General features: G+C 34.8%; 2 protein-coding genes across 2 annotated transcripts; both read left to right on the top strand.

Moving 5' to 3' along the window:
- Nucleotides 1–2,487: 2,487 nt before the first annotated feature.
- LOC147783940 (polygalacturonase-like) lies at nt 2,488–4,964 on the top strand. The gene is made up of 5 exons (XM_087120979.1): nt 2,488–2,744; nt 2,979–3,441; nt 3,586–3,875; nt 4,101–4,329; nt 4,661–4,964. Exons 1-5 carry the CDS (start codon nt 2,488–2,490, stop codon nt 4,952–4,954), a joined length of 1,533 nt encoding a protein of 510 aa, XP_086977105.1. The 3' UTR covers nt 4,955–4,964.
- Nucleotides 4,965–11,927: 6,963 nt separating this feature from the next.
- On the top strand, nt 11,928–26,173 carry LOC147783939 (polygalacturonase-like). The gene is made up of 7 exons (XM_087120978.1): nt 11,928–12,184; nt 13,400–13,684; nt 13,892–14,179; nt 14,445–14,673; nt 15,005–15,253; nt 24,739–24,877; nt 26,064–26,173. Exons 1-7 carry the CDS (start codon nt 11,928–11,930, stop codon nt 26,171–26,173), a joined length of 1,557 nt encoding a protein of 518 aa, XP_086977104.1.

Genomic DNA, 26,173 nt, shown 5'->3' with positions numbered 1-26,173 from the left:
TTATTTTTTTTTTCTTCTTATTATTATATTTTTAAATAAAGTTATTTTTACAAAATATAAATTTGAATCTAACCGTTACTCACATCGATTTTTATTATTATTATATTATTATATTTATAATAAATTTTGAATTTCATTTGACCGTTACTCACATAACTTATTATTATTATTATTATATTATATTACTATTATATTAAAAATTTTAAATAAATGAATTTAGAAAATTTTCTTATTTATTTACTTTTAATCTCCACCTTTCATTATTCCTAACACAATCCAATGGTCAACATTCAATCCTACATTTTGCCACTTTTCTCCTCTATATAAACTCATCTTCCCCACATTTTAAAACACACAACTTACATACATTCTCCAATCCTCATTTGTTCAAAGTCTCCATTGTTTGTTGCTCTCTCCAAGCTTACAAGTTTATTTCTTTTCATCTTATTCTTGAGAGGGATTATTTGTATTGTGAGGAAATAGTTGTGAGTATCCCAAATTGTAAATCTACTCTTTGAGAGAGTTGTGGTGTGTTATTATCAAACTCAAATACTTGTATCGGTTTGATCCTGCGCCGTGGAAAGGATTGAGTTTGCTCTTGAACTCGTAAAAAGAGCGGTGTAGCGGTTTGGCTCAGATCCGTGGAAAGAGTCGAGAAAGTTCTTTATTCAAATTCCCAAGAGGCGCTTGGAGAGTGGAGTAGGTTGAGTTTGACCGAACCACTATAACACTACGGTGTCATTTTCTCTAACTCTTTCCTATTTAATTTCAAAATTATTATTGTGATTTATTACATGTTCTACTTGATTATTGTTTTGACTTGAATTACTTTGTTAGAGTAATTATCATCTTCTACTTATTTGGAAAAAGTTTCATCATTAGAAAAATTAATCACGTTTAAACACTTTTATCGTTAAAACCCTATTCACCCCCCCCCCCCCCTCTAAGGTTGCCATGCCGATCCAACATTTTTATGTTACCCTAGTTTACCTGAGTGGCCTGGATCATAGATTGTAGTGTCATGGTATCCAGTTATTCCGACACTTGTTCTTAGCGTGCCTTTCCTTATAAGGAATTTGAGCAGGGTCGGTCTCAGTCAAGGCTCTACCTGCTCTACCCCCTCGTCAAGTACCACTTCAGATTTTAGGGCACATAATCTATCATCATGCAATAAAATCTAAGTTATTAGGTACGGTAACCAATTATAACCTAATTAGATCATAAGACGTAGCTAACATATGCATATAATTCACATAAGGAGCGAGATCTTGCCTACTAACCTTACAACTTACACACCTTGTCAAGGCGAGGTGAGCTTCAGTCAAGTTGCAAGGTGTCACGGTCAGGCTTTTTCAAGGCGTGTTGCTTACGGTCGCGTGTCAGGTGTTCCAATGACGATGGTTGTCCAAAACGTATTGTCCACGACCGCATGCCCGTTCCAACCCCTTTACTTGCTTTCATGTTAGATTGGCATTTACTATTCTTGTTGTGTTAGTACGGGGGCATGACCTGTCCACAAAATCATGTCTACGCCCTCCATGGCTAAAATGCTCCAAAATGTACTACAGGGTGATGAAACTAGTCGTCAATTCTTTCTACGGGGTTATATGCTATAAAAGTTTAGTATTTGCTTTTAGCCTGTAACATTGTTTTCTAGCAAAAAAAAAAAAAAAGATTCTGCGCATTTTTCTCGCTTACATTTTCTAAAACACTTTCTTTCCAACATGACCAAGGCTCGATCAAACGTCTGAATTGTCTACGACTTACAATTTTCATACTGCTGACTTGTTCATCGGGTTAGAATAAGTGTCGCAAAATTGCTATCCCGCTCCACAAGAATGTGATTGTGATAAGTGGTATTACAGCCAAGTTGGCTCCTTGAATCGTAGTACACAAACATGTCTGCTGCAAAACAACTGGGCATGTCCCGGGCTAATCAATTGGTAGAGATCGAAGATTAGTTACTCTACGTAAGTCGTTCCTACAAGCAGGATACTTACTAGGTATATTTATAAATTCACCCCGTTTTGTTTTCTTTTTCAGTTGTTCGCAGGTTGCAGAGTCAAGGTGGAGGAGCGTTCGAGAGCTATGCAGTAAGAGAGGGGGTCGTTACGGAACTTCAGTCCTTCTTTCCATTTTGTCAGTCTTGTCTATTTCATTTTCTAGTTGTATCCAAGTCCATTTTCCCCTTTGTAATAAATTGGAAGTCTTGTAATTTTATTTTAATGTGGAATTGTTTAACTTAATTTGATTTTAATTTTACTCCATTTTCTTATTTTATTTTACTTATGTTTTTATTTGTTTTCGCTTTCGTCTTTTTACTTTCGATCCGAGTTTCGAAGTCTCAGAATTCGTGCCGTGACATCTTGGATTTTCCATACCAGCGATAATATAAAATTACGAATAAAAGAATTATTAAATAATTAATTACAAAACTTTAGGGCATAAATCCCAACAATGGGAGACTTGAAGCAGTAGGAGGAGACTATGAATCCTCCAAAAAGATGGGTAGAAATCCATGGCAAGGACTTCACAGCCACAACAACTACAATCAATGGTCCTCGTCCAGCTTCATATACGAGGTGGTCTATCGAGAATCTGAATACCCACAAACAGTGCACCTTCATGCCTTCCGAGCCAAACCGTCGAAAACCCTGCATTGGGGGTCTTAAAGTACCTATTTGCTTTCAAGAAAAGAGCTGTAGAGACAAAATTGTCAATGTCTTATGTACATTGAGGACTAGGTTAACCATAGATCGGCCGAGAGCACAATGGTCGACCCTAGAGCTATGCACAACTTTATGATAGAGACGGAAGAAAAACACTTAAACATTCTCTAGTATAAAGACAGAAATGATGAGACGGGTAAGTTCAAATTAGAGTTAGAAGGGTAAGCATTAACCTATAAATATGACTCCACAGCTCTTCCATTTTCCCATCACTTGCTTCCTTTTTCTCTCTCTCATGCTTATCACCAGGCCTTGTATCATTAAGTTTTCTTTGGCTCCTCTCGTAATCTTTCATGTTTTTCTTTCCCTTCTATTTCTGTTTTGTAACCATGCCTTGGCTGCTGAATTAACATTCAATATTATTAGCCTCGGTGCCAAGCCCGATGGAAAGACCGATGCCTCGTCTGTGCTTCAAATGACATGGGCTAAGGCTTGTGACTCGTCTACACCGGCCACTATTTACGTTCCCAAGGGTATATTCTACGTTCGAAGTGTGAGCTTTAATGGGCCTTGTAAGAACAATGTTATTACTGTTCTCATTGATGGAACTCTTGTGGCTTCCTCGGACATTCAAGTTTTAGCTAAGAATAAATCTTGGATTGAGTTTAGTCACATAGATGGGCTTTCCATTACTGGCGGTATTATCGATGGGCAAGGAACTGCGTTATGGAATTGTAAACACTCGGGGAAGAGTTGCCCCACTGGAGCCACGGTATGCAAAATTTGAGTTGGCTAGATAAAAAATAAAATTTGAAAATTTTTCTTTTGCCGAAAGTTGAAAGAAAATGAGTCCATTAATTACAATATTAATTTAAATTTGTACTAATTCTTGCTTTCGATTCTTTTGAATGGACAGAGTCTTCGAATAAATGATGCACGAAACGTGAACATCAATGGATTGTCTTCAATTAACAGCCAAAAGTTCAACATTGTGGTGAGTGGGTGTCAAAACGTGCATATGACAAGAGTGAATGTCTCGGCTGCAGACGATAGTCCAAACACTGATGGCATCCATGTGGAACAATCATCATATGTGACCATCCTCAACTCGAGCATTAGCAACGGCGACGACTGCATCTCAATCAGTCCAGGGACCTCCAACTTGTGGATGGAAAGTATTACATGTGGACCTGGACATGGAATCAGGTAGCTAGATTACGACGAACATGTTTTGAATTTTTTTTTTAAAGGGTTAAATAAATTTGTCGCACTAAATTTTAAAAGATAAACCTAAACGTTGAATTAAATTTGAATCATTAAAAATATATCCTAAAGTTATTTTGAAGGTGAGAAAAAAGATTTAAATTATTTTAAAATTATTTTGGATCAAAGTTGATGAAAAATTTGGTATTTTATTGAATGTATTTGTAGCATTGGGAGCTTGGGGATAAAGGCCGAGGAGGATGGAGTGCATAACGTTACAGTGACATTATCTACTTTCACCGGGACTCAGAATGGAGTAAGGATTAAGTCTTGGGGAAGACCAAGCCGTGGATTTGCTACAAAAGTTTATTTTCAACACATTATTATGGATAATGTGAAAAATCCAATCATAATTGATCAAAATTACTGCCCACATGGGGAAGACTGCCCTGGTCAGGTATATTTTCTCATTAATCTCACACAAGTTAATTTTTTTTCTAATTATATTTAACCTTACATTTGAATAGAACTCAAATTTTTAATTTTATAAACAATCGATTTGTTTTATCTTTAATGGCTTGAAATTTGTTTGGTTTAAAATGGGTGCTAAATTATTAGTATTATTTTTTGTTACATTAAATTACACTTATGGGTAATAAATTGCGGACTCGGTTACCCTCACATATCTTAATATGGTACGAAGTTTTTAGGTGGTAAAAAAGTTTATAGATGTCCTTGTTTATCCGTTTTCTTAGCATATTTTGATCGTTATTCTTTATTCTGATTAGGCTTCTGGAGTTAAAGTTAGCGAAGTAACATACGAAGACATCAAGGGAACTTCCGCCACTGAAATAGCAATCAATTTTGATTGTAGCCCAATAAACCATTGCACTGGATTAAGCTTGAAAGACATAAACCTAACTTACGAGAATCACATCGCTAAAGCTTCATGTAAAAATGCCGAAGGAACGACCTCCGGTGTGGTTGAACCTTCTGGTTGCCTAGCAGACGAATCTAATTTTCCGCTTAACGTGTTGGTACTAAAATTAAAGGATAATAAAAATGCTCTAGAGGGCTTATAAATTAGTTACCAATTCTACCATAAAAATCGAACAACTTTGACAAAATTTTAAACTCAATAAACTTTTTCTTATGGTATGGTATTTAGTGATTTAAAACAATTGCAGTCGTGGAGTAGGTCTAAGTGTTCCCACAAAACGAGAAAATCTCAATGAATTATTTATTCGTATAGTTGTTAAATATTATTCTAGAATAACTCTTATTCCTAGAGTCCTTTTGGTAACTATTAGTTTGCTCAACCAGATCATTAACAATCTTAATAAAATCTACCCATTATTTTAGACACAGCAGTTTGTCCTTTTAAGAGTTCAGCTTAATACTGACCCATGCAAATAAATTCCACAGGAGGACAGTCCAAAAGCCACCGCGAGCCTCTATATGAATCTCACATTACGAACCAATGATCGAGACCGTATGATGTATTGTCATGTTTCCTTCTCGCTATTTTGAAAATAGTTCCTACTTATGAAAACTAGGGTAGACTTATTTATTTGCAAGTGAACTCGAACTTAAGACCCACTTTGTTGGCAATAACTTCCCTTTGAGACTTGTGGCCATCTACCCATATTTTTCTTGTTATTTTTAGGGCTTTTCTTAATCATAGGGCATTGGACAAGACTTCTCTAGAGATGAATTTGGGATTTATGGGCTCAATCTTAGGAACAAAGAAATGAACTATTAAGAAGAGGTGAACCTTTCCTTCATGAAATACTCTCTTTATTGAAATTGACAAACTCTTGATCTTCAGCTTTACGGTGATTGCAACATTTTCATAAAGGGCTTAGAATTTAAACACAGTGGATTGATTGATCAAATTTGAATTTCAAATGTCGGTTTTGGGACCCCCCCCCCCCCCCCCAAAAAAAAAAAAAAAAAGAGTTTAATCCTAAAAATTTTCTCTCATTTTTGGATAATAAGGTATAAGTCTCGGCTCTTAGTGTTCATAGCAAGGAGGGTGAAATCATAGTGAACTGAGGGATAGAACGTTCAAATGGAAAAAAGTTTCAGTCACCGAAGTTTGGGGTAAGTTTGGTTAACCCCATGATTTTGTGCCTCAATATCTCTTTCTTAGTAATATGTTAATTGCTGAAATTGGTACCGACGTGTTCAAGTTTGAGATATCTTGAAGTTTGGTGAAGGAACCAATTTCAATCGAGGCCTAGAATGTGCTGAACTAGGGTGATATCAGACTATCTAAGCCTTCTCCACACGCATGTCCGAATGGTCACAAGGTAGAAGATGATCGTGTGGTTAGTTCAGTTGAACTAACAATTAATGGTTGATCTAAACCCCATCCTTTAAACTCTTTAATGTTTTTGTTCAATTTTAACCAAAGGAGGATTGTAAATTGTGGGTTCAACATCCTAGACATGTATATGTCTATCCTAACAACCTGATCACAAAATACCAAACATGTCCAAATCAATTCATATCAGGATGGTATATATGTATGTTGTTTTTAAAACTTTTTACTGATTTCTCTCTCTTTTCTTTTTTACATGAATTAGGACCTAATTATGATATTTGTAGTGATTTAAGCTTGAGGAATGGGTAAAACCGAGCATGTAAATGGTCAATTCGATTTTTTTTTTTTTAAACATTACTGGTAGGAATTGACTTGGGCATGTTTGATATTTTGTGATCAGATTGTTAGGATAGAAATATACATGTCTAGGAAGTTGAATCACAATTTAGGATCCTCCTTTGGTCGAATTAGCGTGATAGGACAAACCAACTATTATTCATGTCTTTATTGAACTGAGCTGCTCAATTCATGTCTTAACGTTTATTTCTACACTCCAAAACAACGGGTAAGACTTGATCAACACGTATAAACAAGGTCTCAACAAACAACTTAAGGCTATGTACCAGAAAACTCTACCTTAATTCTTCCAGCCATAGCGAGTAAAATTGTTCTATCATGGCTCGAGGGCGAAAGCTAGTCCAACTTTAGCACTCATCTCAACCGCTTGGATGTCTACATCTGCAGATACGGTGAAGAATGATTTTTGACGACACTCGTGCTGGATGAGAGCACTGGCCTTGCCAAAGTTGTTCACTCGAGCCTTCACCGTGGTCAGTGGATCAAGTGAATGCTGGGTGCCAACAGTGATGGTACTCTAAAAAAAGCAGGGTAGCTTCCATAAAGTCTTTGTGATATCATTTTGTCACAAAATCCCACTTTTGGACCCGGGGGGTGTTTTGTAATGGAACCATCGAGGTCGGTGCAAATGAGAATGTGTACTCAAGTTATTTGGCTTCATTGGAAGCTGTTATAGCTGACAACTTGTCAACATTTTCTCCTTCACAAGACTCGCATTGGATAGTGGCCGCTTTGTCTCTTTTTCGCCTGCATCAAAAAGTGGCATTGGTGTTTAGATCTTTCTCTTATTCGACGAGTTGGGGTTATGTTCTTCCCTTTAGATGTAAATGGGTTGAACTTGTAAGAGTCCCGCTGACCTCTCGGTTGGAAATGAACGTTTAACTAGCGCGCCGAAAGTATTAGAATCGTTCTTGATCCTACTTAGAATTAAACAAAACAAAATGTTAAACAAACTACATTGAAGAAATATGGAGAAAGTTCTCGCAGATCTTTAATCTACTTGCTCCAACTTCTCCAATAGTTGAATCTCCACCGTAGAATATTAATCGCTAGGAATGGAACACAAAGTCAAGGCTTGTGGTTGCTTCTTGAAAGAAAATCTGCAAGGATGGGAGAAGGAGACTTTTAGAGAGAATAATGGGGAAACGTGGGATACTTTTTGGGTCAACCCAAGGGTCTTCTCTACCGCTATTTGAGGATATTTACCAAATAATATATTTGAATATCTAACATGGTAGGATATAACATCTTTTCCCAATCATATTTAAATGCCATAAGATATTCTAATATATATTTAACTAATTTAAATCTCGTTCAAATTTCAAATATATATTTTCATTCAATTATCTATATACATGGATTATTTTAACATTTAGTATATCAAAAGCAATAAATATATTTTTCTCCGATTTGAACCCATTAACTTAAATGTATTTTTCTTTCTTTATATTTAATATATCTAATATATTAAATTGCAAATTAAACACTCCAAGTTAAATATATTTTTTCTCTTTCTTGTATTTAATGATCTGATATGTTAAATATCAATTTGAACACTTCAAATTAAATACTTTTTCTTCTTTCAAATTTTTCTTCAACTAAATCGACCCTTTTCGTGTTACTATGAGCTGGCAAAGGAACCTTATGACCGTATTGATTATAAGCTGCAATGATGTAAAACTAATTAAATATATTCCTTAATTAATCAACTTTGTTCATTAACTATAGGCCACTCCATTGTAGACCTAGAGTTGCACGCTTATATAGTGTACAACAAGTTTTGACCATTGATATAATCGTTACAAGCTATCACGAGTTGTTCGCAATGTCTTATGCCTTAAGTGCCATAACTCTCTCATGAACAATTTACTTATGATCAAACCATAAACCAAGTCCTTCCAGGGTCGGTGAGAGAGTGTGACTCCATTGTTCAAGTCCCGAAATCAGCACTTAAGGGAACTACTCGTCTACTTATTCTATATCGGAAAGAGTGAATTTCATCTCGTGAAATTATGTTCCCAGCTCCCTGTTTGGTCAAGTTCCCAAAACAGTAGACATATTACATTTGCTATAAAAGTCGTTCTCAACTCCCTTGGGATTGAGATTGAGTCGCATATGGTCAACCTGTAAAATATTAATTTTCTCTATTAATGAATTTGTGAAGCGAGATAAAAAAATTTCGTGGTCCAATCTTATACAAACTCTTTGCAGTATAAGATACACCCACTCACATGTGTCAACATGAACGATTTAAATATAATCGTTTGTAACAATTACAGACAGAGTCGTATCAATCATGTTATCAGGATAAGAGACCAAACCTTTTCGACATACGATAGACCCTTTAGGTTATTCTTAAACATGATTCTCTTGTATGTCAATCACATGTTGTTTAAGATTACATCAATGATCTAGGACTTTTCATACCATGGATAATGTTAAATTTTAAATAAAATAATCAAATATATTATTAAAATTAAACAATTAATTACAAGGCTTTATAGCATGAATCTCAATACTCTCCATGTCCAAGATATTCTGACAATGTCCCCACTTTTTTGTTGGCTTTTTGGCCGTTGATCTCACTTTAATTAATTTCAATTAATTAATTGATGTTTTGACGATAACAAACCTACTTTTTAATTATTAACTATTTTCAGTATTTTGAACTGTCCACAGTATAAGGTCGGGAATAACGATTTCAACGACCTTTCAATTACTCAAATCAGAGCTAAAACGAAGAAATTACAATCGACACAACATACCCAACGTGATGATGTGTCAGCAAAATCAAAATGATGGACAAATCAAAATATATCAAAGTATGACATTTATAATTTTGGGAGGGTAACAAATGGTGGAGTTTATTTTTTTTTTTCTTCTTATTATTATATTTTTAAATAAAGTTATTTTTACAAAATATAAATTTGAATCTAACCGTTACTCACATCCATTTTTATTATTATTATATTATTATATTTATAATAAATTTTGAATTTCATTTGACCGTTACTCACATAACTTTTTATTATTATTATTATATTATATTACTATTATATTAAAATTTTGAAATAAATGAATTTAGAAAATTTTCTTATTTATTTACTTTTAATCTCCATCTTTCATTATTCCTAACACAATCCAATGGTCAATATTCAATCCTACATTTTGCCACTTTTCTCCTCTATATAAACTCATCTTCCCCACATTTTAAAACACACAACTTACATACATTCTCCAATCCTCATTTGTTCAAAGTCTCCATTGTTTGTTGCTCTCTCCAAGCTTACAAGTTTATTTCTTTTCATCTTATTCTTGAGAGGGATTATTATTGTATTGTGAGGAAATAGTTGTGAGTATCCCAAATTGTAAATCTACTCTTTGAGAGAGTTGTGGTGTGTTATTATCAAACTCAAATACTTGTATCGGTTTGATCCTGCGCCGTGGAAAGGATTGAGTTTGCTCTTGAACTCGTAAAAAGAGCGGTGTAGCGGTTTGGCGGTTTGGCTCAGATCCGTGGAAAGAGTCGAGAAAGTTCTTTATTCAAATTTCCAAGAGGCGCTTGGAGAGTGGAGTAGGTTGAGTTTGACCGAACCACTATAAAACTACAGTGTCATTTTCTCTAACTCTTTCCTATTTAATTTCAAAATTATTATTGTGATTTATTGCATGTTCTACTTGAATATTGTTTTGACTTGAATTACTTTGTTATAGTAATTATCATCTTCTACTTATTTGGAAAAAGTTTCATCATTAGAAAAATTAATCACGTTTAAACACTTTTATCGTTAAAACCCCATTCACCCCCCCCCCCCCTCTAGGGTTGCCATACCGATCCAACATTTTTATGTTACCCTAGTTTTCCTGAGTGTCCAGGATCATAGATTGTAGTGTCATGGTATCCAGTTATTCCGACACTTGTTCTTAGCGTGCCTTTCCTTATAAGGAATTTGAGCAGGGTCGGTCTCAGTCAAGGCTCTACCTGCTCTACCCCCTCGTCAAGTACCACTTCAGATTTTAGGGCACATAATCTATCATCATGCAATAAAATCTAAGTTATTAGGTACGGTAACCAATTATAACCTAATTAGATCGTAAGACGTAGCTAACATATGCATATAATTCACATAAGGAGCGAGATCTTGCCTACTAACCTTACAACTTACACACCTTGTCAAGGCGAGGTGAGCTTCAGTCAAGTTGCAAGGTGTCACGGTCAGGCTTTTTCAAGGCGTGTTGCTTACGGTCGCGTGTCAGGTGTTCCAATGACGATGGTTGTCCAAAACGTATTGTCCACGACCGCATGCCCGTTCCAACCCCTTTACTTGCTTTCATGTTAGATTGGCATTTACTATTCTTGTTGTGTTAGTACGGGGGCATGACCTGTCCACAAAATCATGTCTACGCCCTCCATGGCTAAAATGCTCCAAAATGTACTACAGGGTGATGAAACTAGTCGTCAATTCTTCCTACGGGGTTATATGCTATAAAAGTTTAGTTGTTGCTTATTTGCTTTTAGCCTGTAACATTGTTTTCTAGCAAAAAAAAAAAAAAAAAAGATTCTGCACATTTTTCTCGCTTACATTTTCTAAAACACTTTCGTTCGAACATGACCAAGGCTCGATCAAACGTCTGAATTGTCTACGACTTACAATTTTCATACTGCGGACTTGTTCATCGGGTTAGAATAAGTGTCGCAAAATCGCTATCCCGCTCCACAAGAATGTGATTGTGATAAGTGGTATTACAGCCAAGTTGGCTCCTTGAATCGTAGTACACAAACATGTCTGCTGCAAAACAACTGGGCATGTCCCGGGCTAATCAATTGGTAGAGATCGAAGATTAGTTACTCTACGTAAGTCGTTCCTACAAGCAGGATACTTACTAGGTATATTTATAAATTCACCCCGTTTTGTTTTCTTTTTCAGTTGTTCGCAGGTTGCAGAGTCAAGGTGGAGGAGCGTTCGAGAGCTATGCAGTCAGAGAGGGGGTCGTTACGGAACTTCAGTCCTTCTTTCCATTTTGTCAGTCTTGTCTATTTCATTTTCTAGTTGTATCCAAGTCCATTTTCCCCTTTGTAATAAATTGGAAGTCTTGTAATTTTATTTTAATGTGGAATTGTTTAACTTAATTTGATTTTAATTTTACTCCATTTTCTTATTTTATTTTACTTATATTTTTATTTGTTTTCGCTTTCGTCTTTTTACTTTCGATCCGAGTTTCGAAGTCTCAGAATTCGTGCCGTGACATCTTGGATTTTCCATACCAGCGATAATATAAAATTACGAATAAAAGAATTATTAAATAATTAATTACAAAACTTTAGGGCATAAATCCCAACAAGGGGAGACTTGAAGCAGTAGGAGGAGACTATGAATCCTCCAAAAAGATTGGTAGAAATCCATGGCAAGGACTTCACAGCCACAACAACTACAATCAATGGTCCTCGTCCAGCTTCATATACGAGGTGGTCTATCGAGAATCTGAATACCCACAAACAGTGGACCTTCATGCCTTCCGAGCCAAACCGTCGAAAACCCTGCATTGGGGGTCTTAAAGTACCTATTTGCTTTCAAGAAAAGAGCTGTAGAGACAAAATTGTCAATGTCTTATGTACATTGAGGACTAGGTTAACCATAGATCGACCAAGAGCACAATGGTCGACCCTAGAGCTATGCACAACTTTATGATAGAGACGGAAGAAAAACACTTAAACATTCTCTAGTATAAAGACAGAAATGATGAAAGTTGTCAATGTGATACTTTTATCTACCTCAAGAGTTATAAAGAGAACTCCGATAAGTGAGAGGCGCTAAAAGAAAAGTCTTTAATGATAAAAAATTTGTCGATCCATATAAAAACGTTATATCATCGATATAGTCTATCAACGATAGACTTTGAGACTTCGAAAAGTGTAACATCCCTAAATTGTTTCTTTGTGTGGTGCATTTGTAAATTTATTGGATAGTTCCAAATATGACAAACAATTTTGCTTCTCTTTGTTTGTGTGACATCTTTGCAAATAAAAAGTCACCGACTCTATATTACATCACCAACTACAAATAAAAAAGACTATGAAAAATACATGATAGTGTTTTCTCCATACTATCTTCTAGAATATTTTATTATTTTTATTATAATAGAGAATCCATATAGAATTAATATCTACAAATATAAACACCTAAAAGTATTAGGAAATTGTTATTATTATAGTAGGAGGTTGAGAAGCCCGATCAATGAAACCGATGTTGTTACATTGCATAGTTCTTTAGTTGACACAAACAATTAAAATTAAACATCTTTTTTACAAAATAAGCAGTTGGAAAAATTAGGGTTTTTGTTTTTTTGGCTAAGATCTCCCCATGTCTTTTTTTAGTTAAATAAAAAATAAAATCATATTGACAAAGAAACTTTTTTTAAATTCAACTAAACTAAAAATGAGAGATGGTCATTAAAATGGCAATGAGTGTCTTATCTTATAAGATAGCCTTCAATTTAAAAAGGTTGGCAGGAGGCAGAGATTTACCCACGTGACATGCCTAATCAAAATTGGTTAAAGGGTGTAAAAACAATAATTGTTAAATAGAACAAGAATAGAATAGTTCTTGAGACGGGTAAGTTCAAATTAGAGTTAGAAGGGTAAGCATTAACCTATAAATATGACTCCACAGCTCTTCCATTTTCCCATCACTTGCTTCCTTTTTCTCTCTCTCATGCTTATCACCAGGCCTTGTATCATTAAGTTTTCTTTCGCTCCTCTCGTAACCTTTCATGTTTTTCTTTCCCTTCTATTTCTGTTTTGTAACCATGCCTTGGCTGCTGAATTAACATTCAATATTATTAGCCTCGGTGCCAAGCCCGATGGAAAGACCGATGCCTCGTCTGTGCTTCAAATGACATGGGCTAAGGCTTGTGACTCGTCTACACCGGCCACTATTTACGTTCCCAAGGGTATATTCTACGTTCGAAGTGTGAGCTTTAATGGGCCTTGTAAGAACAATGTTATTACTGTTCTCATTGATGGAACTCTTGTGGCTTCCTCGGACATTCAAGTTTTAGCTAAGAATAAATCTTGGATTGAGTTTAGTCACATAGATGGGCTTTCCATTACTGGCGGTATTATCGATGGGCAAGGAACTGCGTTATGGAATTGTAAACACTCGGGGAAGAGTTGCCCCACTGGAGCCACGGTATGCAAAATTTGAGTTGGCTAGATAAAAAATAGAATTTGAAAATTTTTCTTTAGCCGAAAGTTGAAAGAAAATGAGTCCATTAATTACAATATTAATTTAAATTTGTACTAATTCTTGCTTTCGATTCTTTTGAATGGACATAGTCTTCGAATAAATGATGCACGAAACGTGAACATCAATGGATTGTCTTCAATTAACAGCCAAAAGTTCAACATTGTGGTGAGTGGGTGTCAAAACGTGCATATGACAAGAGTGAATGTCTCGGCTGCAGACGATAGTCCAAACACTGATGGCATCCATGTGGAACAATCATCATATGTGACCATCCTCAACTCGAGCATTAGCAACGGCGACGACTGCATCTCAATCAGTCCAGGGACCTCCAACTTGTGGATGGAAAGTATTACATGTGGACCTGGACATGGAATCAGGTAGCTAGATTACGACGAACATGTTTTGAATTTTTTTTTTAAAGGGTTAAATAAATTTGTCGCACTAAATTTTAAAAGATAAACATAAACGTTGAATTAAATTTGAATCATTAAAAATATATCCTAAAGTTATTTTGAAGGTGAGAAAAAAGATTTAAATTATTTTAAAATTATTTTGGATCAAAGTTGTTATTTAATATATTAGGTTGAAGTGAGAAAATTGAACCTCATGAAAAATTTGGTATTTTATTGAATGTATTTGTAGCATTGGGAGCTTGGGGATAAAGGCCGAGGAGGATGGAGTGCATAACGTTACAGTGACATTATCTACTTTCACCGGGACTCAGAATGGAGTAAGGATTAAGTCTTGGGGAAGACCAAGCCGTGGATTTGCTACAAAAGTTTATTTTCAACACATTATTATGGATAATGTGAAAAATCCAATCATAATTGATCAAAATTACTGCCCACATGGGGAAGACTGCCCTGGTCAGGTATATTTTCTCATTAATCTCACACAAGTTAATTGTTTTTCTAATTATATTTAACCTTACATTTGAATAGAACTCAAATTTTTAATTTTATAAACAATCGATTTATTTTATCTTTAATGGCTTGAAATTTGTTTGGTTTAAAATGGGTGCTAAATTATTAGTATTATTTGTTGTTACATTAAATTACACTTATGGGTAATAAATTGTGGACTCGGTTACCCTCACATATCTTAATATGGTACGAAGTTTTTAGGTGGTAAAAAAGTTTATAGATGTCCTTGTTTATCCGTTTTCTTAGCATATTTTGATCGTTATTCTTTATTCTGATTAGGCTTCCGGAGTTAAAGTTAGCGAAGTAACATACGAAGACATCAAGGGAACTTCCGCCACTGAAATAGCAATCAATTTTGATTGTAGCCCAATAAACCATTGCACTGGATTAAGCTTGAAAGACATAAACCTAACTTACGAGAATCAAATCGCTAAAGCTTCATGTAAAAATGCCGAAGGAACGACCTCTGGTGTGGTTGAACCTTCTGGTTGCCTAGCAGACGAATCTAATTTTCCGCTTAACGTGTTGGTACTAAAATTAAAGGATAATAAAAATGCTCTAGAGGGCTTATAAATTAGTTACCAATTCTACCATAAAAATCAAACAACTTTGACAAAATTTTAAACTCAATAAACTTTTTCTTATGGTATGGTATTTAGTGATTTAAAACAATTGCAGTCGTGGAGTAGGTCTAAGTGTTCCCACAAAACGAGAAAATCTCAATGAATTATTTATTCCTATAGTTGTTAAATATTATTCTAGAATAACTCTTATTCCTAGAGTCCTTTTGGTAACTATTAGTTTGCTCAACCACATCATTAACAATCTTAATAAAATCTACCCATTATTTTAGACACAGCAGTTTGTCCTTTTAAGAGTTCAGCTTAATACTGACCCATGCAAATAAATTCCACAGGAGGACAGTCCAAAAGCCACCGCGAGCCTCTATATGAATCTCACATTACGAACCAATGATCGAGACCGTATGATGTATTGTCATGTTTCCTTCTCGCTATTTTGAAAATAGTTCCTACTTATGAAAACTAGGGTAGACTTATTTATTTGCAAGTGAACTCGAACTTAAGACCCACTTTGTTGGCAATAACTTCCCTTTGAGACTTGTGGCCATCTACCCATATTTTTCTTGTTATTTTTAGGGCTTTTCTTAATCATCCGGCATTGGAAAAGACTTCTCTAGAGATGAATTTGGGATTTATGGGCTCAATCTTAGGAACAAAGAAATGAACTATTAAGAAGAGGTGAACCTTTCCTTCATAAAATACTCTCTTTATTGAAATTGACAAACTCTTGATCTTCAGCTTTACGGTGATTGCAACATTTTCATAAAGGACTTAGAATTGAAACACAGTGGATTGATTGATCAAATTTGAATTTCAAATGTCGGTTTTGGGACCACCCCCCCCAAAAAAAAAAAAAAAAAGAGTTTAATCCTAAAAATTTCCTCTCATTTTTGGATAATAAGGTATAAGTCTCGGCTCTTAGTGTTCATAGCAAGGAGGGTGAAATCATAGTGAACTGAGGGATAGAACGTTCAAATGGAAAAAAGTTTCAGTCACCGAAGTTTGGGGTAAGTTTGGTTAACCCCATGATTTTGTGCCTCAATATCTCTTTCTTAGTAATATGTTAATTCTGAAATTGGTACCGACGTGTTCAAGTTCGAGATATCTTGAAGTTTGGTGAAGGAACCAATTCAATCGAGGCCTAGAATGTGCTGATTGAGGGTGATATCAGACTATCTAAGCCTTCCCCACACAAATGTCCGAATGGTCACAAGGTAGAAGATGATCGTGTGGTTAGTTCAGTTGAACTAACAATTAATGGTTGATCTAAACCCCATCCTTTAAACTCTTTAATGTTTTTGTTCAATTTTAACCAAAGGAGGATTGTAAATTGTGGGTTCAACATCCTAGACATGTATATGTCTATCCTAACAACCTGATCACAAAATACCAAACATGTCCAAGTCAATTCATATCAGGATGGTATATATGTATGTTTTTTTTAAAACTTTTTACTGATTTCTCTCTCTTTTCTTTTTTACATGAATTAGGACCTAATTATGATATTTGTAGTGATTTAAGCTTGAGGAATGGGTAAAACCGAGCATGTAAATAGTCAATTCGATTTTTTTTTTTTTTTTAACATTACTGGTAGGAATTGACTTGGGCATGTTTGATATTTTGTGATCAGATTGTTAGGATAGAAATATACATGTCTAGGAAGTTGAATCACAATTTAGGATCCTCCTTTGGTTGAATTAGCGTGATAGGACAAACCAACTATTATTCATGTCTTTATTGAACTGAGCTGCTCAATTCATGTCTTAACATTTATTTCTACACTCCAAAACAACGGGTAAGACTTGATCAACACGTATAAACAAGGTCTCAACAAACAACTTAGGGCTATGTACCAGAAAACTCTACCTTAATTCTTCCAGCCATAGCGAGTAAAATTGTTCTATCATGGCTCGAGGGCGAAAGCTAGTCCAACTTTAGCACTCATATCAACCGCTTGGATGTCTACATCCGCACATACGGTGAAGAATGATTTTGGACGCCACTCGTGCTGGATGAGAGCACTGGCCTTGCCAAAGTTGTTCACTCGAGCCTTCACCGTTGTCAGTGGATCAAGTGAATGCTGGGTGCCAACAGTGATGGTACTCTAAAAAAAGGAGGGTAGCTTCCATAATGTCTTTGTGATATCACTTTGTCCCAAAATCCCACTTTTGGACTCGGGGGGTGTTTTGTAATTGAACCATCGAGGTCGGTGCACATGAGAATGTGTACTCAAGTTATTTGGCTTCATTGGAAGCTGTTATAGTTGGCCACTTGTCAACTTTTTCTCCTTTATAAGACTCGCATTGGATAGTGGCCGCTTTGTCTCTTTTTCACCTGCATCAAAAAGTGGCATTGGTGTTTAGATCTTTCTCTTATTCAACTAGTTGGGGTTATGTTCTTCCCTTTAGAAGTCAATGGGTTGAACTTGTAAGAGTCCCGCTGACCTCTCGGTTGGAAATGAACGTTTAACTAGCGCGCCGAAAGTATTAGAATCGTTCTTGATCCTACTTAGAATTAAACAAAACAAAATGTTAAACAAACTACATTGAAGAAATATGGAGAAACTTCTCGCAGATCTTTAATCTACTTGCTCCAACTTCTCCAATAGATGAATCTCCACCGTAAAGTATTCATCGCTAGGAATCGAACACAAAGTCAAGGCTTGTGGTTGCTTCTTGAAAGAAAATATGCAAGGATGGGAGAATGAGACTTTTAGAGAGAATACTGGAACCGAGGAAACGTGGGATACTTTTTGGGTCAACCCAAGGGTCTTCTCTACCGCTATTTGAGGATATTTACCAAATAATATATTTGAATATCTAACATGGTAGGATATAACATCTTTCCCCAATCATATTTAAATGTCATAAGATATTCTAATATATATTTAACTAATTTAAATCTCGTTCAAATTTCAAATATATATTTTCATTCAATTATCTATATATATGGATTATTTTAACATTTAGTATATCAAAAGCAATAAATATATTTTTCTCCGATTTGAACCGATTAACTTAAATGTATTTTTTTTCTTTATATTTAATATATATAATATATAACTAAATCGATCCTTTTCGTGTTACTATGAGCTGGCAAAGGAACCTTATGACCGTATTGATTATAAGCTGCAATGATGTAAAACTAATTAAATATATTCCTTAATTAATCAACTTTGTTCATTAACTATAGGCCACTCCATTGTAGACCTAGAGTTGCACGCTTATATAGTGTACAACAAGTTTTGACCATTGATATAATCGTTACAAGCTATCACGAGTTGTTCGCAATGTCTTATGCCTTAAGTGCCACTAACTCTCTCATGAACAATTTACTTATGATCAAACCATAAACCAAGTCCTTCCAGGGTCGGTGAGAGAGTGTGACTCCATTGTTCAAGTCCCGAAATCAGCACTGAAGGGAACTACTCGTCTACTTATTCTATATCGGAAAGAGTGAATTTCATCTCGTGAAATTATGTTCCCAGCTCCTTGTTTGGTCAAGTACCCAAAACAGTAGACATATTAAATTTGCTATAAAAGTCATTCTCAACTCCCTTGGGATTGAGATTAAGTCGCATATGGTCAACCTGTAAAATATTAATTTTCTCGATTAATGAATTTGTGAAGCGAGATAAAAAAAATTCGTGGTCCAATCTTATACAAACTCTTTGCAGTATAAGATACACCCACTCACATGTGTCAACATGAACGATTTAGATATAATCATTTGAAACAATTACAGACAGAGTCGTATCAATCATGTTATCAGGATAAGAGACCAAACCTTATCGACATACGATAGACCCTTTAGGTTATTCTTAAACATGATTCTCTTGTATGTCAATCACATGTTGTTTAAGATTACATCAATGATCTAGGACTTTTCATACCATGGATAATGTTAAATTTTAAATAAAATAATCAAATATATTATTAAAATTAAACAATTAATTACAAGACTTTATGGATGAATCTCAATACTCTCCATGTCCAAGATATTCTGACATTGTCCCCACTTTTTTTTTTTTTTTTTTTTTTTTTTTTTTTTTTTGGCCTTTTTGGCCCTTGATCTCACTTTAATTAATTTCAATTAATTAATTGATGTTTTGATGATAACAAACCTACTTTTTAATTATTAACTATTTTCTGTATTTTGAACTGTCCACAGTATAAGGTCGGGAATAACGATTTCAACGACCTTTCAATTACTCAAATCAGAGCTAAAACGAAGAAATTACAATCGAGAAAACATACCCAACGTGATGATGTGTCATCAAAATCAAAATGATGGACAAATCAAAATATATCAAAGTATGACATTTATAATTTTGGGAGAGTAACAAATGGTAGAGTTTTTTTTTTTTTTCTTTTTATTATTATATTTTTAAATAAAGTTATTTTTACAAAATATAAATTTGAATCTAACCGTTACTCACATCGATTATTATTATTATTATATTATTATATTTATAATAAATTTTGAATTTCATTTGATCATTACTCACATTACTTTTTATTATTATTATTATATTATATTACTATTATATTAAAATTTTGAAATAAATGAATTTAGAAAATTTTCTTATTTATTTACTTTTAATCTACACCTTTCATTATTCCTAACACAATCCAGTGGTCAATATTCAATCCTACATTTTGCCACGTTTCTCCTCTATATAAACTCATCTTCCCCACATTTTAAAACACACAACTTACATACATTCTCCAATCCTCATTTGTTCAAAGTCTCCATTGTTTGTTGCTCTCTCCAAGCTTACAAGTTTATTTCGTTTCATCTTATTCTTGGGAGGGATTATTATTGTATGGTGAGGAAATAGTTGTGAGTATCCCAAATTGTAAATCTACTCTTTGAGAGAGTTGTGGTGTGTTATTATCAAACTCAAATACTTGTATCGGTTTGATCCTGCGTCGTGGAAAGGATTGAGTTTGCTCTTGAACTCGTAAAAAGAGCGGTGTAGCGGTTTGGCTCAGATCCGTGGAAAGAGTCGAGAAAATTCTTTATTCAAATTTCCAAGAGGCGCTTGGGGAGTGGAGTAGGTCGAGTTTGACCGAACCACTATAAAACTACAGTGTCATTTTCTCTAATTTTTTCCTATTTAATTTCAAAATTATTATTGTGATTTATTGCATGTTCTACTTGATTATTGTTTTGACTTGAATTACTTTGTTATAGTAATTATCATCTTCTACTTATTTGTAAAAAGTTTCATCATTAGAAAAATTAATCACGTTTAAACACTTTTATCGTTAAAACCCTATTCACCCCCCCTCTAGGGTTGCCATACCGATCCAACAATTGGTATCAGAGCAGGTTGCTCCTATAGATTTTTTATCTAAACTTTATTGTTCGAGCTTATGGCAAACCTACGTGTTAAAAATGGTTTTAGTGAAGGACAATCAACTTCTAGGCTACCTTATTTTGATGGAACAAATTATACATGTTGGAAAGCTAGAATGAAAATTTATTTGCAATCCGTTGATTATCAATTGTGGTTAAATGTTAGTAATGGTCCTTACATTCCAATAAAAATTGTTAATAATATTGAGGTGCCTAAATTAGAAAATGAATTTGATGAGCATGATGTGAAAAAATGTTCTTTGAATGCTAGTGCTATCAATTGTCTGTATTGTGCCTTAAGTAATGATGAATTTAATAGAGTATGTATGTGTTCTTCGGCATATGAAATTTGGAAAACTCTTGAAGTAACTCATGAGGGAACCAATCAAGTTAAAGAAACAAAAATTAGTATGTTAGTTCATAATTATGAACTATTTAAAATGGAGGAAAATGAACCTATCGGTGATATGTTTACTAGATTTACTAATATTTTAAATGATTTTAAAAATCTTGGAAAAGTATATTCTACTTCCGAAAATGTAAGAAAAATTCTTAGGTCTCTGCCTAAAAGTTGGGAGGCAAAAGTGACGGCGATTCAAGAAGTAAAGGATCTCATAAAGCTTCCTTTGGATGAACTCGTTGGTTCTCTCATGACACATGAGATTACCATGAAGGGTCACATGGAAGAAGAATCCAAAAAGAAGAAAAGTATAGCTCTAAAGTCCATCAAAGTTGACTCTGAAGATGAGGACGTCCTTGATGAAGATGATGTCGCCTACTTCACACGTAAGTATAAAAATTTTATTAAAAGGAAGAAACAATTAAAAGAAACATTTCACAAATCAAAAAGAGTCAAAAGGTGAAAAGAGCAAAAACGATGAGGTAATATGTTATGAATGTAAAAAGCCGGGTCATATAAGAACGGATTGTCCTCTCCTCAAATCATCTAAGAAATCCAAGAAGAAAGCAATGAAGGCTACTTGGGATGATAGTGATGAAAGTGCAAGTGGAAGTGATGAAGACGCAGCAAATTTTTGCTTCATGGCTCATAGTGACAAAGAGGATGAACAAGAAGATGAACAAGAAGATGAACAAGAAGATGAGGTAACTCTTGAATCTCTTTCTTATAATGAATTATTTAAACTTGTTGATGAGATGACAATTGATTTAGAAAAACTTAGTTCAAAGTATGTTGTGCTTAAAAAGAAATATAAGTGTAACGCCCCTAATTTTCTTTAACCTAATCAGTGACGTCACCCATGCATACTTATCTCATTAAGCGGAAGCTCATCATAAATAACCTTGAAATAGTCTTTCATAAAAATTCATGAATCCAAAACAAAACCTAAACTCCGAAAATAAACCTTCAATACTGAATTCAAAATAAATCCAAATAAAACGATACTCAATCCTATAACTTAAAACAGTCTAATAAAAGTAAACTCCTAAAAATATCCCGTCTCCAACTTCCATGGTGGCCTCAGCTCCGCCGTCAACCATACATTGGCGCCTTGCCTTTACCTGAAAAATGTAGGTAGCACGTGGCTTGAGTATTTTATGAAATACTCAGTAAGTCACCCCACTGTTGGGGTTAGGAATGCAAACACATGCAACATATGAGCGGGACCTAACTTTTCATAAACTTTTCATAGCCTTGGGCACTTTTCTATTCCGGGTAGGGTTGGATGTGTGGTACTCCTTCACACATGGCCCATGTACGTGTACATGAACCCACCAGGCGGGCTCTTATACGTACCCCCTGGGCCTGACTTGGTCGGGCACAACGTGTTACACGTAGCCGGACACCACAGAACAGAAAAGGGCCCGCATGATATTATGGCGAACATAAATATCGTATTTCATTCTTTTGTATCATAAAGGGGAAGAATCCCGATGCACGTGACATACATATATGCATGAGGTCCCTTAACATATTTAACATGGCATTACATAAGCAGTGCTAACATTGCATTTACGTTTCTTACATCACATGACATCTCACATGACTTACATTACATGACATATTACATAACATTCCAGTTGCATAAACATCTCATAACATGACTCGATAATTCTATGTGTATCTATGGCATCAAACAACATATTCATGGCATACAATACTAACATCTCATTCATGACATAACATAAACAGTCAACAGTCAACACAAGTTCATACGTCACATAACATACACAATCTACGGTCAACACAATCTATACATCACATAATCATATCACATAAAATATGGTGCATGCAGGGGCCACAGGGCACGCACCATCATACAACACGTGGAAAGCTAACTCCAACAGTAAGGTCACTTACCTCGATAGTCTTGGTTGAAGTCACTCACAACGAGCTAATCCCAGAGGTTAAATAAGTTCTATGATAACCACATAAAAATTTAGAACCTTTGCTATTTATCAAATAAACCCTCGACCTAATCTGTCTTTAACGTTTAGGAGCCATACTGACCTCGGATGGTAAAACTAAGGGCAGAAACGGCTTCGGAAGGGCCAAAAACCTTGGAATCGATATATTATAGTGATACCGATTCACCAAGCTGAGCTGCCGAGCCGACCAATTAAGCCGCCGAGCTGAGCTGCGGGATTTGATGGAGCCGAGCTGCCGTACACGTCAAGCCGAGCCGAGAGCACGCGTGCGGAGCTGAGACCAAGGCTGCAGCGCGCGTCCGCGTTGGGCCGAAACGCACAAGGCCCGCGTTCGTTCCGTGGGCTGGTCTAGAGGCCAAACGTGAACCCGACCCGTTTTCCTTCGTCTTCCTTACCCGAAATCTCGCGAAAACCCTAATCGTCGCTGCGCCGCCAACGGCGACGTCACAACCCCGATTCCGACGATGCGACGACACCCCTCGCCTATTCCAACCAACGCGCAACGATATTCAACACCGATAGCCTCGGTCGCTTCTCCCTCCGGCCACTCACCGAAGAAAATCCAGCGAACCACCTCACACGTTTTTCCTGGCTAACCCTCTCGATTTTTCCATACTCTTAGACACCCTCGAAAACCCTAAACGTTTGGAGAGCAAAAGTTGTTTCCAAGGAAGGAGGAGAGTTGTATATGGGAATATAAAAGGTCTTTATGACTTTTCCATTAAGGTAGTAATTTCCTTGCTAGAAATCATACCTTTTCCAGCCATAATAAATGCAGCATAATATCTTTTCGTTTTGGCAGCAAAAATAAAATCTTAGCATAAAATCTAAAATAAATAAAACAAAAATTTGAATCCTTACAATAAGACTTCAATTATTCAAAATAAGTCTTTACTAAATGAAATTTCTTGCTTAAAAGAGAAGTATCATAATATTGTTAAAATTGATGTACCTTGTGAAAAGCATGTATTTGATTGTGATGAGAAAAATGCATTAATTGATAAAGTCAAGTCTCTTGAGCATGATTGTTGTGAAAAAGATAAATTAATTAAATTGCTCAAAGAAAATGAATCAAATAATTTGCAAGAACTTGGTAGGGCTAAGGAGTCTATTAAAATGTTAATAATAGGTGCTCAAAAATTAGATAAAATACTTGAAGGAGGTAAGTCATATGTGATAAAAGAGGATTAGGCTATATTGATGAATGTTCTACACCTTCAAGTTCTAAAACAATATTTGTTAAAGCATCCCCTATCTTGTCTAAATCTAACACATGTAAATTTGTATCTAAGTATGATAAATCTAGATTTGTGCCTATATGTCATTATTGTGGTGTTGAAGGTCATATTAGACCTAAGTGCTTTAAATTGAAAAATTCTCAAAATATTCATTTAGGAAGAAAAGTTTCTCAAAATACAAAGTTTAACAATGTTTTAGAAAATAATTTTTCGAATAAAAATAGAATACACAAATTTAGTCCAAGAAATAAATTCTTGCATAATGTTGTTTGTTTCTCGTGTGGTAAATTTGGACATAAAGATTATTCTTGTTACTTATCCAAATACAATGTCTTTAATATGAATGCAAATATGAAATGGATTCCTAAATTTGTGAATACTAACTTTCTAGGACCCAAACAAGTATGGGTACCAAAATGTCAATTTTGAATATCTTTGTTTTTAGGTTTGTTTGAAAGCCTCCAAGAAAAATAAGTGGTACTTGGATAGTGGTTGCTCAAGACACATGACGGGTAATTCATCCAAGTTTGTGAATCTTTCCAAGAAGGATGGTGGCTTAGTAACCTTTGGTGACAACAAGAAAGGTAAAATAATTGGTAAGAGTTCTATAGGTAATGACTCTTGTACTCTCATTGAAAATGTATTGTTAGTTGATGGTTTAAAGCATGACTTACTTAGCATTAGTCAATTATGTGATAAAGGTTTTAGAGTTGTATTTGATAAGAATAATTGCATAATTGAAAATGCTAGTGATAGAAAAGTTTTGTTTGTAGGAAATAGAGATGATAATGTGTATACTATTGATTTGAATGATTGTCCTACAAATGATAAATGTCTTTTCGGTTTTCCTTGATAACTCTTGGCTATGGCATAGAAGACTAGGACATGCTAGTATGTACTTATCTCAAATATTTCAAAAAATTCATTAGTCAGAGGTCTTCCTCAACTTAAATTTGAAAAAGATAAAATTTCTGACGCTTGTCAAATGGGTAAGCAAACGAAGTCTTCTTTCAAATCTAAAAATATGATTTCTACTACTAGACCTCTTCAACTACTCCATATGGACTTATTTGGCCCTTCTAAAATAGCTAGTTATGGAGGAAATTATTATGCTCTTGTGATAGTGGATGATTTTTCAAGATTTACTTGGGTTTTGATGATAAAACATAAGAATGATGTTTTGAAAAGTTTGCTAGTTTTGTAAAAAGAGTTCAAAATGAAAAAGGGTTTTTAATTACTAAAATTAGGAGTGACCATGGAGGAGAATTTGATAGTGTTGCCTTTGAAAAATTTTGTGTGAAGATAATGGTTTTTCTCACGACTTCTCCTCTTCAAGGACTCCTCAACAAAACTGTGTGGTTGAAAGGAAAAATCGTACTTTACAAGAATTTGCTAGATCAATATTAAATGAGTATGATTTACCTAAATATTTTTTAGCGGAAGCCGTTAATACCGCTTGTTATATTTTAAATAGAGTTTTAATTAAACCTTCATTAAATAAAACTTCTTATGAACTTTGGCATAACAAAATTCTAAATGTTGGGTATTTCAAAGTTTTTGGTTGTAAATGTTTTATTTTGAACAACAATGAAAAGCTTGGAAAGTTTGATTCAAAAACGGATATTGGTATTTTTCTTGGCTATTCATCTACTAGTAAAGCTTATAGAATTTTCAATAAGAGAACTCTAGTTATTGAAGAATCTATGCATATGGTATTTGATGAATCTTGCAATAATATTTCTAATGAGTCTATTTGTTGTGATGATTTAGAAAGAAATTTTGGAGATTTACTCGTTAGTGACAACGGCAAAGAAATTGTTACGAGTAAAGAAGAGGTGAGCTTAAAGGAAGAAGGTTCTTCATCAATGCCAAAAGAATAG

Source organism: Cucurbita pepo, unplaced genomic scaffold, assembly GCF_057944985.1.
Source record: "Cucurbita pepo subsp. pepo isolate OVF unplaced genomic scaffold, ASM5794498v1 scafford_48, whole genome shotgun sequence".
Lineage (NCBI taxonomy): Eukaryota > Viridiplantae > Streptophyta > Magnoliopsida > Cucurbitales > Cucurbitaceae > Cucurbita > Cucurbita pepo.
Note: the sequence above shows the minus strand (reverse complement) of the source record. Positions and strands in the feature narration are given on the sequence as shown.